The sequence below is a fragment of the Vombatus ursinus genome, unplaced genomic scaffold (genome assembly GCF_900497805.2).
Source record: "Vombatus ursinus unplaced genomic scaffold, bare-nosed wombat genome assembly UNPS02014945.1, whole genome shotgun sequence".
Taxonomy (NCBI): domain Eukaryota; kingdom Metazoa; phylum Chordata; class Mammalia; order Diprotodontia; family Vombatidae; genus Vombatus; species Vombatus ursinus.
In genome coordinates this window covers 4,394,161-4,406,521 of record NW_020954723.1, presented here as the reverse complement: position 1 = coordinate 4,406,521, position 12,361 = coordinate 4,394,161, and the positions used below count along the sequence as shown (strand labels likewise).

General features: G+C 37.5%; 1 protein-coding gene across 4 annotated transcripts in view; it reads right to left on the bottom strand.

The window, feature by feature from the left end:
* The window catches only part of TTC7B (tetratricopeptide repeat domain 7B), a 313,914-nt gene that overhangs the window by 143,339 nt on the left and 158,214 nt on the right, over window positions 1-12,361 (bottom strand). For all 4 annotated transcript variants that reach the window (XM_027844965.1, XM_027844966.1, XM_027844967.1 and 1 more), the window contains 4 exons: window positions 5,815-5,898; window positions 4,842-4,946; window positions 2,988-3,105; window positions 1,153-1,210 (listed from right to left, as the gene is read on the bottom strand). In XM_027844965.1, the coding sequence (XP_027700766.1) occupies window positions 1,153-1,210; window positions 2,988-3,105; window positions 4,842-4,946; window positions 5,815-5,898 (365 nt within the window). The remainder of the gene's footprint in view (window positions 1-1,152; window positions 1,211-2,987; window positions 3,106-4,841; window positions 4,947-5,814; window positions 5,899-12,361) is intronic.

Here is a 12,361-nt window from a genome sequence, read left to right as displayed (position 1 = left end):
TTTGCAGATGAGGAAATTGGGATTTAGTGAGGTTGTTAAAATATTAAAATATAGCCATACTGATTACTATAAATATATTTAATTATATTTATTTAATATACTTAATATATTTATGACTATAAAATATTAAAATATAGTCATAGACAATATAATTTTCAAAGTAACTCTCCCATACCAGTGTACATTAAATCTTTCTTAACTCCAACTTCATTCCATACTTTTGATTCAAGTCAATTCAATTGACAAGGGACTGTTCAGAGTTGTGAGGAAAGCAACACAAAAAAAATGACACAATGTTTGGTTCAAGAAGTTTGAATTCTACTGTAGGGATCTGACATGATTATACAAGGTATGGTATGAAAGAAGGTAAGGAAGAGATCAAGACAACATGCTCTAGGAAAAAAATCAAGAATAGGAAACACCCAAACCCTTCAATTTTACAGATGAGGAAAATGAGGTTCGGGGAAACCAACTGAACAAATTGCCAAAGGTCACACAGGGAGTAAATCAGTTCCTATTCCCATTTCCTACACACCAAGCTGAGGGGCATCTGAAGGGGCTTTCTGTCTACAGGTAGGTTTAAATAATGACACCATAAATATATCCAAAATAACAGAAACAAAATTAAACAATTTTGTGGTACAGTAGCTACATTACAGCACACAGATCTGTAATTTACTTAACATATAAACAAAGAATGGTCACATGATTTTTCATAGATGTCAGTAAGGGCCTGAAAACATTTATTTAAGTTACTTAAGACAAAAACCTGTCTCCAGGTTTTAACAGAAAGAAAAATATTTTAGAACAGATTGGTATCAAAACAATTCCTTACAATTCTTGGCTCTATAATGACAAATGTCTTTAATAAAAAGATCACCACCTTGTATTTCCACATATGTTTCTCTGTGGAGATCCAAGAGCTTAATAATAAAATGTACCCAAATGAATAAACAGATTAAGAATATGGATTCATATGGCAACAAATGATGAAGCAATTTTTAATACAATATGTTCTGTACTGTAGAAGACTCCCAGAGATAAAAGCACTGTTTATATAATCTTTATAAATATCTCTTCTTTTTTATACTTACAATAAGGTCTTTTCCCTCCATTATGTACAGGAGAATGGAAAGATTTACACCCACTCACCTCTGAAAAGCAAGAAGAGCCTTTCTCTGCAGGACCTCTTGCATCCCTCGCAATGAAGCTGAGAAAAGGATTTAGTCAGTCAGTGTGGTATGCAAAGGCAGAAAGCTGATATTATACACACAAAATCAATCGCAAAAAAAAAAATGTGTCAACCCATGAATGGCTACAAGGTATGCTAGGAACTGTAGGGGACAGAACAAGAATTTCATACCATCCTTTGAGGGCTTACAATCTACTTAAGGAGATATGTTCTACATCTATAAGTCAACTATAGCACAATGCTGAGGCTTACAGTGATACTGTGACAGGCTGATGGTCAGCTCCACCAGCACATGGACATGTTCTACTTCCAAAGGGAAAGGCTAGTAACTCCAGAGAGGTACCAGTCTATCTTCCCTACTACATACAAACAGCTTGATTGGTTAGAAGATGGTGCTACTGAGGACAAGGTCACTAGTCAAAGTTCTATATGGACCAAGTAAATTAAATTCTGTTTCATGGCCAAGAACAGTACCTCTAACATGGCCTTAATTCCCTTAATTAGGAGGTTGTGAATAGATCATTACAAACTCACCGTGACTACTGAAAGAAAAAAGAAAAAAAAAACCTTAAAAATGTATCTTCTACTCGTGATAAGTCAATAGTTTCATAAAGAAATAACAAACTGATTAACAGTGCAGGACTGGGAAAGGATGTTTCACCAGAAAGCAATGAGAGGAATTCCTATGGGAACAAATTTAGAGCAAGGACTGAAGAAATTCTTCAGGTAACAATCTAATCCCCACTGACTGAATGCCAAAGGGAAGAGGCAGAATTAGTGTAGTGAAAGCAGCTTTAAAATATATCTATATAATCGCCCCAATGCCAAGTTCCCTATTTCATTTAGAGTCACAGAGTTTTGGAGCTGCAAAGGACCCTGGAGTCCACTGAATTCAATTCCCTGTGAGGTAGGTAGGGCTGGGATTAACATTGCCATTTACAGGGTGAATGAGGGGCTATGGCACTAGAAGCCTGGCCTTCTGTCCAGTGCTCCTTCTACCCCATCAGGCTGCCTTCTTAATAACGCAGATGGAAGAACAGTTAAGTCCACTGAAACTATGTGTTCTCTAATATAAAAGAACAAAAATCTAATTCAACAACATACAAAATCCACAGGATATGTCATATTTTGTGGAAGATAAATAATGGAAGGATTAAGAATAATTCTTAGAATAACCAAAATAAGCATTCCCAAAATGAGTTCTCCTATAAGCACATAATAAAACCAGTAACATTTAAAAGCCATGTTAACTGTAATGAACACACCAAGTTTTCAGAACATAATCTGAGACTCTTGTACCTCAGTTATAGCTAATTCTAAAGTCCGTATTCTGCTTCTTTCCAAAGACTATACGGTTTTGATTTTCTACTGGTATATGTATAGTTAAACTTTTGTGACATAAATAGTTGCTGGTAAAGAGGGAGGGCAATCATTGTTTAGACGCAGGAAATTTACTGAAGGAGGCGAGACACTGTTTTAAATCACCATCTTTGAAGCCCAACAACCTATTCCATAGAGAAACCACCAGACTACCTTTGTGTAAGAAGTTGGGTTGGATCTGGCCCCTCACCAGGTTCATATCTCCAAACTTAAATATATCCTAGCCCATTTGTGATGATTGGCATGAGAATAAAGGAGTCTACGATGATGCAGTTCAAGTATCCTACCCTTCTTTTACATGTGGGAAGTCTCTCTTTCCTTACTTATGGAATCAGCTTCTCAAACATAGCAACATAGGCTGCAAGAAAATATCTCGTAAGTTAAATACTCCATTCCTGCCCCCACTTAATCTTACCATCAGTGGCCTGCAGACTGTAAGTGAGTCCCAAAGCTAAGTAACCTTTGGCTTTGAATTCTGATGTTTTCTCTCCCATGTCAACTACATTTTTGGCAAAATTTTCAGCTTCTTCCAACTGAAAAAGAAGACCAAGTTTAAAGATACACAGAATTTATCCTACTATCTGAAATCAGTTTTTTACATAAGTTCCCATGAGAATGTATGGTTGAAAGCAGAAATTCATTAGGTTACATTAAAAAAATATTAAGAGAAACCTCCAAACTCTGAGATCAGACTGTGGTCTCTCTTCTAGACCACTGTTACACAGGATGCTTACTCTGTTTTCTCCTTTTCTTCTTTAGCAATTAATATTCTTCTTATCTCTCTTTGCTGTTCTAAGAGTCATCACTGAGTCTCTTTCCATGTCTCATTCTATGATAATCATCTCCAATATTCTCTCAAAAAATTCATTCTACCTTTCCAAATGACATTATTTATAGTTCTAAAGAATAAAATCCATCAGCATGTTTTTAGGGTTTTTCCTTTGCTTAGTTTAGTAGCAAATACATAGATTCTCTTTTATCTTATATGTTAAAGATTATTTAGAAAGTACTCAGATGTTTTTATTCAATGCATTCACATTCATTCATTCAAAAGACATTATTAAGTAACTACTATATGTAAGATACCATTTTAGGCACTGGAGGAGATACAAAGATATATAAGATGAAATAATTGCTTTCAAGGCATTTATAATCTAGGAGAGATGATATGTACACAGAATAACATAACAAAAATTCCAATAGGCTAAATACACAAGAATTCAAAGTGTTCTTCTTAATTGAAAAAAAAACAATGACAACATTTATGGAAGGCAGTATACCAGTTTCTCCTGGAAACCTGAATTTTCATCTTCAAATTGAGCCTAAAACTCAAAAATTCATTTAAGTTGATTCCATTCCTTCACTTGATTTGTACTGGAACCGCCTAAATCCAACATTCCTTGGGCAGGTAAACATAGGTTGTATGGGTCAAAATCTTATATCTGCAGAAATTAACACAGCTTCCTGGAAGCCATGCTTGTCTAGTGAATGTTTTGTCTTTGAAAATATGATCCTTTTCTACATCTAACCAGTCAGAACTTAAATAGCTCAGAGATTAATTTCCATTATGTTTTCCTTTCTATTTCTAAAACTAGATACACTGAAAAATCAATAGGAGTTAACAATTTGGCAAAATCTTCCTTTGAGCAAATTCTTCTTACTAATGATCTTTGAGATGAAAAAATTAATCACTCAGCCAAATAGGAACCGGACATCTTTCATCATTAGGAACCTCTACAATGAGCACATGAGCTTTCTGTTTCTACTGAAGGGATACAATTTTAGAAATTCACACATCTGCACTGTACCTAAGTATAATTCAATAAACATTTGAAGAATGTCAGCGTAGAGACCTTTGCATTTAACAAATGTTTGCTGAACTGAAATGAAAGGGAAAAATAATGTAGAAAAGAAACAGAACCTGTTTTCACACAAGTTCAGCATGCTTTACACAAAATCTAATAAATGAACATCCAGATTTGTACCACAAGTAAATGAAGAGGTGATGATTCACTTTGTAAAAAAGGATTCACCAAAGGATTCCTTTAAATACTAAGCGTATTTAAAACATGAGTCAATATGTAAAATGTTTACTTATATGCTGCTTTTAAGAAGCATCCTTATTGCATAAAGTGAGATTAACATCTGAGCAACAGTTCTAATACTTCACTGCTATAATATTTTTGAGCTAATGTTCCTGTGACTATAAAATAACATGCTGAAATAATCTTTAAAGCCAATAAGGATTTTAAAGCACTAACTGACTTACCCAATGGAGGGAACCCATACACAACTTTGCAGCCAGGAGAGGAATGGTAGCATCATCAGGTTTCAGACGGATACATTCTTTCAGAACCTTTACAGCACGAGCAGACTTGACAAAAGAGGATTATTTCTGTGACACTCAATTACAAAACTTGTGACAAAGACACAAAACAAATCTTTGGGGCAGGAGGTCATGTTTATTAAAATGCTCCCTAATTATACTGTAACTTCTGACCAAACAAACAAGCAAGCCCTGCAGAGACTCTCCTCCACCACCATGTTCCCCACCGCTCCGCCAAAAAAAAAAAAAAAAAATTTTTTTATTACGTCTAATAAATGCAGGACATTGCAGCTTCTGACAAAAGTCTGGGAAAACAAGAGTAGAGATGAAAGGAAAATCTTCACTGAAATTATTTCAGTTTTTCTTAACATACAAATCATTCCTTACAATGAGATAAGAACTGAACACAGAAGTGAGTTTATATTTAAAGAGGGAAAAGGTAACATCTCATTTATCATTCACCATAGGAAGGTTTTGGCTAATTTTCCCTTAAATATTTAGGCAATCCTCCACCTCAGACTTTATGACTCACAGAACATGGATAGAATGGGTCAGAATGAAACAGTCAACTGAATTTTCTCTTCCAAAAAGTTTACCCTCAATCCACTTCACTAGAACTTAAAGGATCAGCTTGAGTATTTGGCTTTGTGTTCAAGACTCACATCTTCCTCCCAAACTTTTAGTGTTCAAATGGCTAGGGAAAGGCCCATTCCAGAGGATTATCCTCTCAATGACATGATTCTGTGTTCCCCCAGATAAGCAAAACAGGCTAGTCCAATTGCTTCAATTGTTACCTTAAATACGATTCCCAACATTTGGTTTTTCACTTCCATAACATGTAAGTTAATTTCTGGCCAAAAATTCCCCAGCACTAACGGCTGAAATTGAGAACTGCACACACAAGAGGGTAACTCACTTTTCCTGCAGCCATCAATGACAACGCAAACTGGTACCAGAGGTGGAACTCCTCAAATGCAAACTTCATAGCTCTTTCTAAACACTAATTTGAAAAGATGAAAAAGATATAAACAAACAAAAAAATTATGAACGTAGAGATAATGAACTGGCTTCAAAGTTTTAAAAGGACACCTCTATGAGGAGTGTCCAGAACATTCCATACGTGAATCATGCTTATATTCTAAAACTTCTGTAAATACTGGATGGTAAAATATTAAAACAGACCCTAATTAACTTAGAGAGCTGCCTAATTGCCAGGAAAATCAGGACTCAACTTATTGCTTCTGACACAAGCTAGTGATATCAGCCTAGACAAGTCAGCTAAAGGGGGAGTAGAAGTGGGGGGTGGGGTAGAAAGGACACCCAAGCAACTCTCTAAGGTGATAATCTGTAGACCACGTGCTGGTCAGCACTGGAAGACGTGTCCTCCCCCCCCTTTTTTTTAAGGCAATTGGGGTTAAGTGACTTGCCCAGGGTCACACAGCTAGTAAGTGTCAAGTGTTTGGTCTGAGGCTAGATTTGAACTCAGGTCCTCCTGACTTCAGGCCCAGTGCTCTATCCACTGCGCCACCTAGCTGCCCCAGGAAGTGTCCTTATTGGGAATTTCTCCCCCCCACCAAAGCAATTACGGGCCTGGCTTTAAAAAATTTATACATAAACTGAAATTGACCAAAAGCGTTTGGTGTTGTTGAATTAGGTGAAACAGTTTCCTGCAAAGGAAAAAACCTGATTCGTGGAGTTAGAAGCCCCAAGTTCAAGTTCCTACCCTGTTATTTACTAACTTTACAATCTTAGGCAACTCACTTCACTTTTCTGTTACATGAATGATGGCATTGGCTGTCCTCATCGTGTTGGTAAGTTGTGAGAAAAGCACTCTACCAAGTATCTAGCACTACATAAAAGCAAATTACCTTTATTCTTATTAAGAATATACAATGTACATTTAGCTGCTTCCAGGCCTCCTCTCCCTCCTCAAGCCTTTGCAATTTGGCTTCACACCTCCATTATTCCACTGAAACTGCTTTCTCCAAAGTTACCAATGATTTCTTAATTGCCAGATCTGACGGTATTTTCTTAGTCTTCACTACATGCAACCTATCTTCCACATGTGATAATGCTAACCACTCTCTCCTCCTGGACCATCTCTTTCCTCTGGGTTTCATGACATCGCTCTCTTCTGATTCTTCTACTACCTGCTGAACTGCTATTTCTTAGAAGTCAGTCTCCTTTGCTGGTTCATCATCCATATAATGCCACTGTGGGTATTCCCCAAGGCTCTGTCCTAGCCCCCTACTCTTGATTCCCTACACTCTCTTTGGTAACTTCTTCATCCCCTGAGCTCACATCACCACTTGTCTACTGAACATGTCAAATGGATGTCACTGAGACATCCTAAACTGTAGCACGTCCAAAAGAGAACTCATCTTTGCCTACAACTCCACTCCTCTCCCAAACTTCCCTCTTTCTTCCAAAGACACAACAATTCTTCCAGTTTCCGAGGTTCTTAACCTTGGCATTATCCTTAACTCCACCCAATCACTATTCCACAGATCCAATCTTACCACCTCCTGTCATTTACACCTACACAAAATCCAGCAACTGACTTTGCTCTCTATTTAGCCCTGACCTAACATTAAGGTCCACATCACTTCTTGCCTAGCTTACTGCAAGAGCCAACAAATTGTTCCCTTTGCCTCAGTTCTCTCCTCACTTTGGTCCAGCCTCTATACTGTGGCTAAAGTTATTTTCCTTAAATGTAGATATGACTATGTAACTCCCTAACTCAACCAACACCAGTGGCCCCCTATTGTCTCAAGGATATAATATAAACTCCATTGTTTAGCTTTTAAAGCCCACCACAAGCTGACTCTACTATCTCTCCAGCCTTGCTGGACATGACACTCCATGTCACATCTCTGGGCCTCTGCAGTAACTGTGACCCAAGCTGGGAACATCCTTCTTCCTCATTTCCAGCTCACAGAAGCCTTCTTTTCCTTTAAGACATAGCTCAAGCACCATCTTCTGATTCCCCCTAGACTGCTATGGTTCTCCCTCTGAAAATATCTTTTATTCATTCTGTACTAGAGAAGGAAATGGCGAACCACTCTGCCAAGAAAATCCCACGGACAGAAGTCCACATGGTCACAAAGAGCTGGACAAGGCTGAACGAATTAACAATTCACTCTGTCTATACTTACATGGGTGCTTGTATTCTTGCCTGTTATAATGTAAACTCTAAGTGAGCAGGGATTGTCTCAGTCGTGGAATTTGTATTTGCAACACTTGCCACAGTGCCTGCTACACAGGCAATAATTAATAAATGATTGATTAACTGCAGTGTTACCAGAACTGTCTCAGGCTTTCAAGAATTACATGTTTTTTGAGGGGGGGGGGGTTTGTTTTGTTTTGTTTCACTAAAAGAACATATAATCTAACTTTAAAAACTAGACTTTTTTTTAAAGAGAAAACTGCGAAGAAAATTCATCAAAGAGAAAAATCATTGTGGACGTGATATTTATAAGATCATTGGGGGCCTACTACTGCTTCATGAAGGTGTCATGGAAGAGGCATCTTGAGCTCAGGTGTAAAGTAAGCATAAGATACGTTCTCTGGACAGGAAAAAGAACGGTAAATTCAAGCAGAGTAGGAAGAAGTGAGAATACATGTGGATGGATAAGGAAAACATAGTCAATGGAGGGCTTTGAATAGCTAGACTGAGGAGTTCAGATTTGGTCTGATAAACAACACAGAGCTATTATTACAGGTTCTTAAACAGCAGTAACACGCAGAAAATAGGAGAACAGCGTGCGGAATGATCTGGATGAAGAGAACACAGAGGAATGGTCAGGGTGTGAAGTGATAAGAGTTTGGACTAGGATAATGTCAGTAGAATCAGAAAAGAAGGGCCAAAATAAAGATAAAGAATAGACACAATGTGGAAGGTGACTGTGGATATGAATGGTAGAAGGGACTCAAAAATGGTAGAGACCTGATAAAAACTGGGAGACTGGAAAGGAAAGTCATTGTGGAGGGAGGAAATAAATATGAATCAGTCTTAATCTAACAATAACCCTAAAATAATTCAATGTTATACACCCATTAAATGACTTAAATGTATATATGTTAAAAGAAAAATATTTTATGTTTTTTCTTCCTCTTTTCACTAGTTTGAGCAATATATATCAACTGTTTTCCTTATAAATGAAAGGAGAGCAGTCATGGAAACAGTCTGTTCTGAAAAAAAAAACTAGATGCTAAAAATAAGCGTGCACACATATTTCCTTTTATTCTAAGACCTAAAAGTTAGTATAAAACAAAATTTGTCAAGTATTTAATTTAGGCACAGCACAGAAAGGACCAGAGACAAGCCTTGCTCCACACTCCACACTCTCCAAAGAAATGTATCATTTAGCAGGGGAAAGAGAACACAACCATACATAAATACTTAGCACAGGATTCCACAAAAATAAAATCGATTTAAAGCATATATTAAGTCCTGTCTTTAACACAGAGGGGCTATGTGACCCTTCTCGATGTTTTTCTAGGAAGCTCTCTAAGATTCTAAATTACAACAGAGGTGCCTATCTATTTTGGTAGAGGGAGTCCTCACCTAGGGTTTCCCTACTCCAATGAATCAGAGAATCACAGAATGTGATGGCTGAAGGGGCCTCAGTAGGCATACAGGCCAACCCATACACAAGGGAAACCCATTATATGACATCCATGACAAGTGACTGTCTATCGTCTGCCTGAAGACCTCCAGTGAAGGGAAACCACCCTGTCTTGAGCAAGCCCTTCTACTTTTGGACAGCTCTAACTGTGAAGAACTGGTTTCCCGACATCCTAATTCCGCTTCTTTGCAATTTCTACCCATTGTTTCAGGTTCTGCCCTCTGGGGCCAAACTGAACAAGTTTCCCTTCACCACATGACAAGGTGTTCAAAAACCTGAACACTGCAACTATGATTCCCCTCCCCAACTCAGCATCTTTTCTCCCACCTAAACATATCTAGGTCCTTTTTTTTCCTTTTTTATTCTTTTTCTAGTTATTCAAATGTCAGATTTTATTGTTGCCAAAAAAAAAAACAGTTAACCAAAAGAATACCAATAACTATTGATCTGTGAACTTAATTTTCCATTTATACAAGCTCATTATACATTCATTGAAAGCATTCTTGATGAATGTATGAGGGGGGACAGGCAGACTTCCACAAATGATATTCCATAGCAGACTACATTTCCAGCCACAAAATCTTCTGTTTGGTATTCAGAGCCCTTCAAAACCTGCCTCATCCCTACATTTTCTTAAATTGAAGTTTATTTTAGACTCAAACACCAGAACACAAATACAGAATAGAGAAAAGAAAAAAAATCATGAACTTAAAAATCGGCACTTAATTATAAAGGAAGAAAAGAAAAAAAAGCATTGTCATGTGCATAGCAGAACATAGGAAAGCATTCAAAATATGTGACAACAAACTTTCATTTCAAGAAAGCCTGTATGATACTACACGTTAGTGTGTCGAGAGCTGTCCATCTTCTCTTTGCTTCCTTATAAGTTTTCTTTTGTTCTCTGCTGTGCACTTTCTTCACTTTGTTCTTCTCCCCCCCCCAAAGGCTACAATTTGAGCGTGGATATATTTCTCTATAACTATAGATATATACCTATACATATATACACATATATACTTACATATATAGACATATAATTTCCCAAATTCTACTCTTGATCTGTTTTTATGTTTGAGCATATCTCTTGTATCCTATTACCTCCTGACTCCTCTACTTTCCTTCTACCCGTTACCTTGCCCTTCTATTATTTAGCCTATCCCACTCCAAGGATTCCTCCCTATCCTCCTGTTGCCATAATTCTAGGCCCTTTATTATAGCCTCCTATAACCTATTCCCTCACCCTCTCCTCTAGAGATCCCTCTCTTGTCCTCTCCCTCCTCCCTATCCCCTCACCATTTTATTTCTTCTAAATTTACAAGACTTTTATACTCTTCCAAATATATGTACTGTTCCTCTTAAACCCATTTCCAATGAAAGTAGGTTACCAGAACTACTAGTTCTCCTCCCCCATCTAAATCCCCTGTATCAATTCTTCCTCTTGCACCTCGTTTGTATAAAATAATTACTCTTTTTAGCTGTTCCTAAATGGTTTTACTTTTTAAAGTCATATCATACTCAGGTCTACCCCAATCTTTCTTATGAGCTATCCAATTATTGATAAGAATCTTTAGACACATGTTTTGCATTTTACATATATAAAAAGTAAACGGTCTGTCCTTATTGAATCCCTTGTAATCAGTCTTTGGGTCCTTCAAACAATCCTACATCATGATCTCAAAGTCATGTACTATCCCACTTTCCCTTCTCTGGATACCAGCTGATTAATGGCCTTCTTTAACTATTATGCCCCAAACAGAATATAAAACTCCTGAGGTTTGACAAGGGCAGAGTAGAGTAGGATTCTCAATCTCTATGATAATAACGACCCTCCTAACACAGTCCAAGGCAGCATTAGCTTTTTTTTTTTTTTTAACTGTTCCATTACTCTGGTAATTCCTCTAGAGCTTACAATCCCACGTAGATCCTTTTCAAAATGACTTCTATCTACCCATGCCTCCCCCATTTCATTTGTGGAATTTAGTTTTTATGCTCAAATGAAAGACTTTACATTTATCCCTATTGAATTTCATATTATTAGACTAAGCCTCACGCTCTAGGCTATCAAAGATCCTTTTGGATCCTAACTCTCATCCAGGGTGCTGAATGAGAGCTCTATCTCCCACCTTTGTGTCATTTGCAAATCTGATGAGTCCATCATCTAAACTTTTATCCAAGTCACTGGTTAAACACCACAGTGCCAAGTACAAATCCCTAGAAAAAACCCACAAGAGACCTCCAGGTCTACGTAGTGCCTATCACACCCTAGACAGTGTGCTAAGCAAAATTAACAGGGTGCAATCCTACATTCAAGGCTTTTAAAATCGGGGGGGGGGGGGTTGTGGTGGGGCAAAAAAAAATAAATTAAACTATATATTCAATCATAAATGTAAAGCAAAGTCCCTAAAAAAAGTATGAGAATTCAAGGAGAAAAAGGCACCTTCCGGCTAAGGGAGACCAGGAGGTGACTGATGCCAGTCGCCCTGAATGAGCAGGAGAAAACCAGGACTTTATTATCTGTGGCAGCATCAGACATATCTGGGTCTAATCATGGAGGCAGTGACAAAGTTGCTCTAGGCACAGCCTAGGAGAATGGAAGTAGAGTGACAATGGCACCATGAACCAAGGTCATGGATATCAAGAGAAGCAGACTCATAGAAGTCATCCATGCCAAGCTCAAAATCTCCTGCCACAAGTGTAGCAGTAGAGGAAATAGGAAGCTAGTGTTATTATTGTTGTTATTATCATTATTACTAATAATAATGATAATATTAAAAGTTATAGGACTTTACTGTTTGTAAAACACTGAACATTCATGATCACCTTTGATCCTCAAAA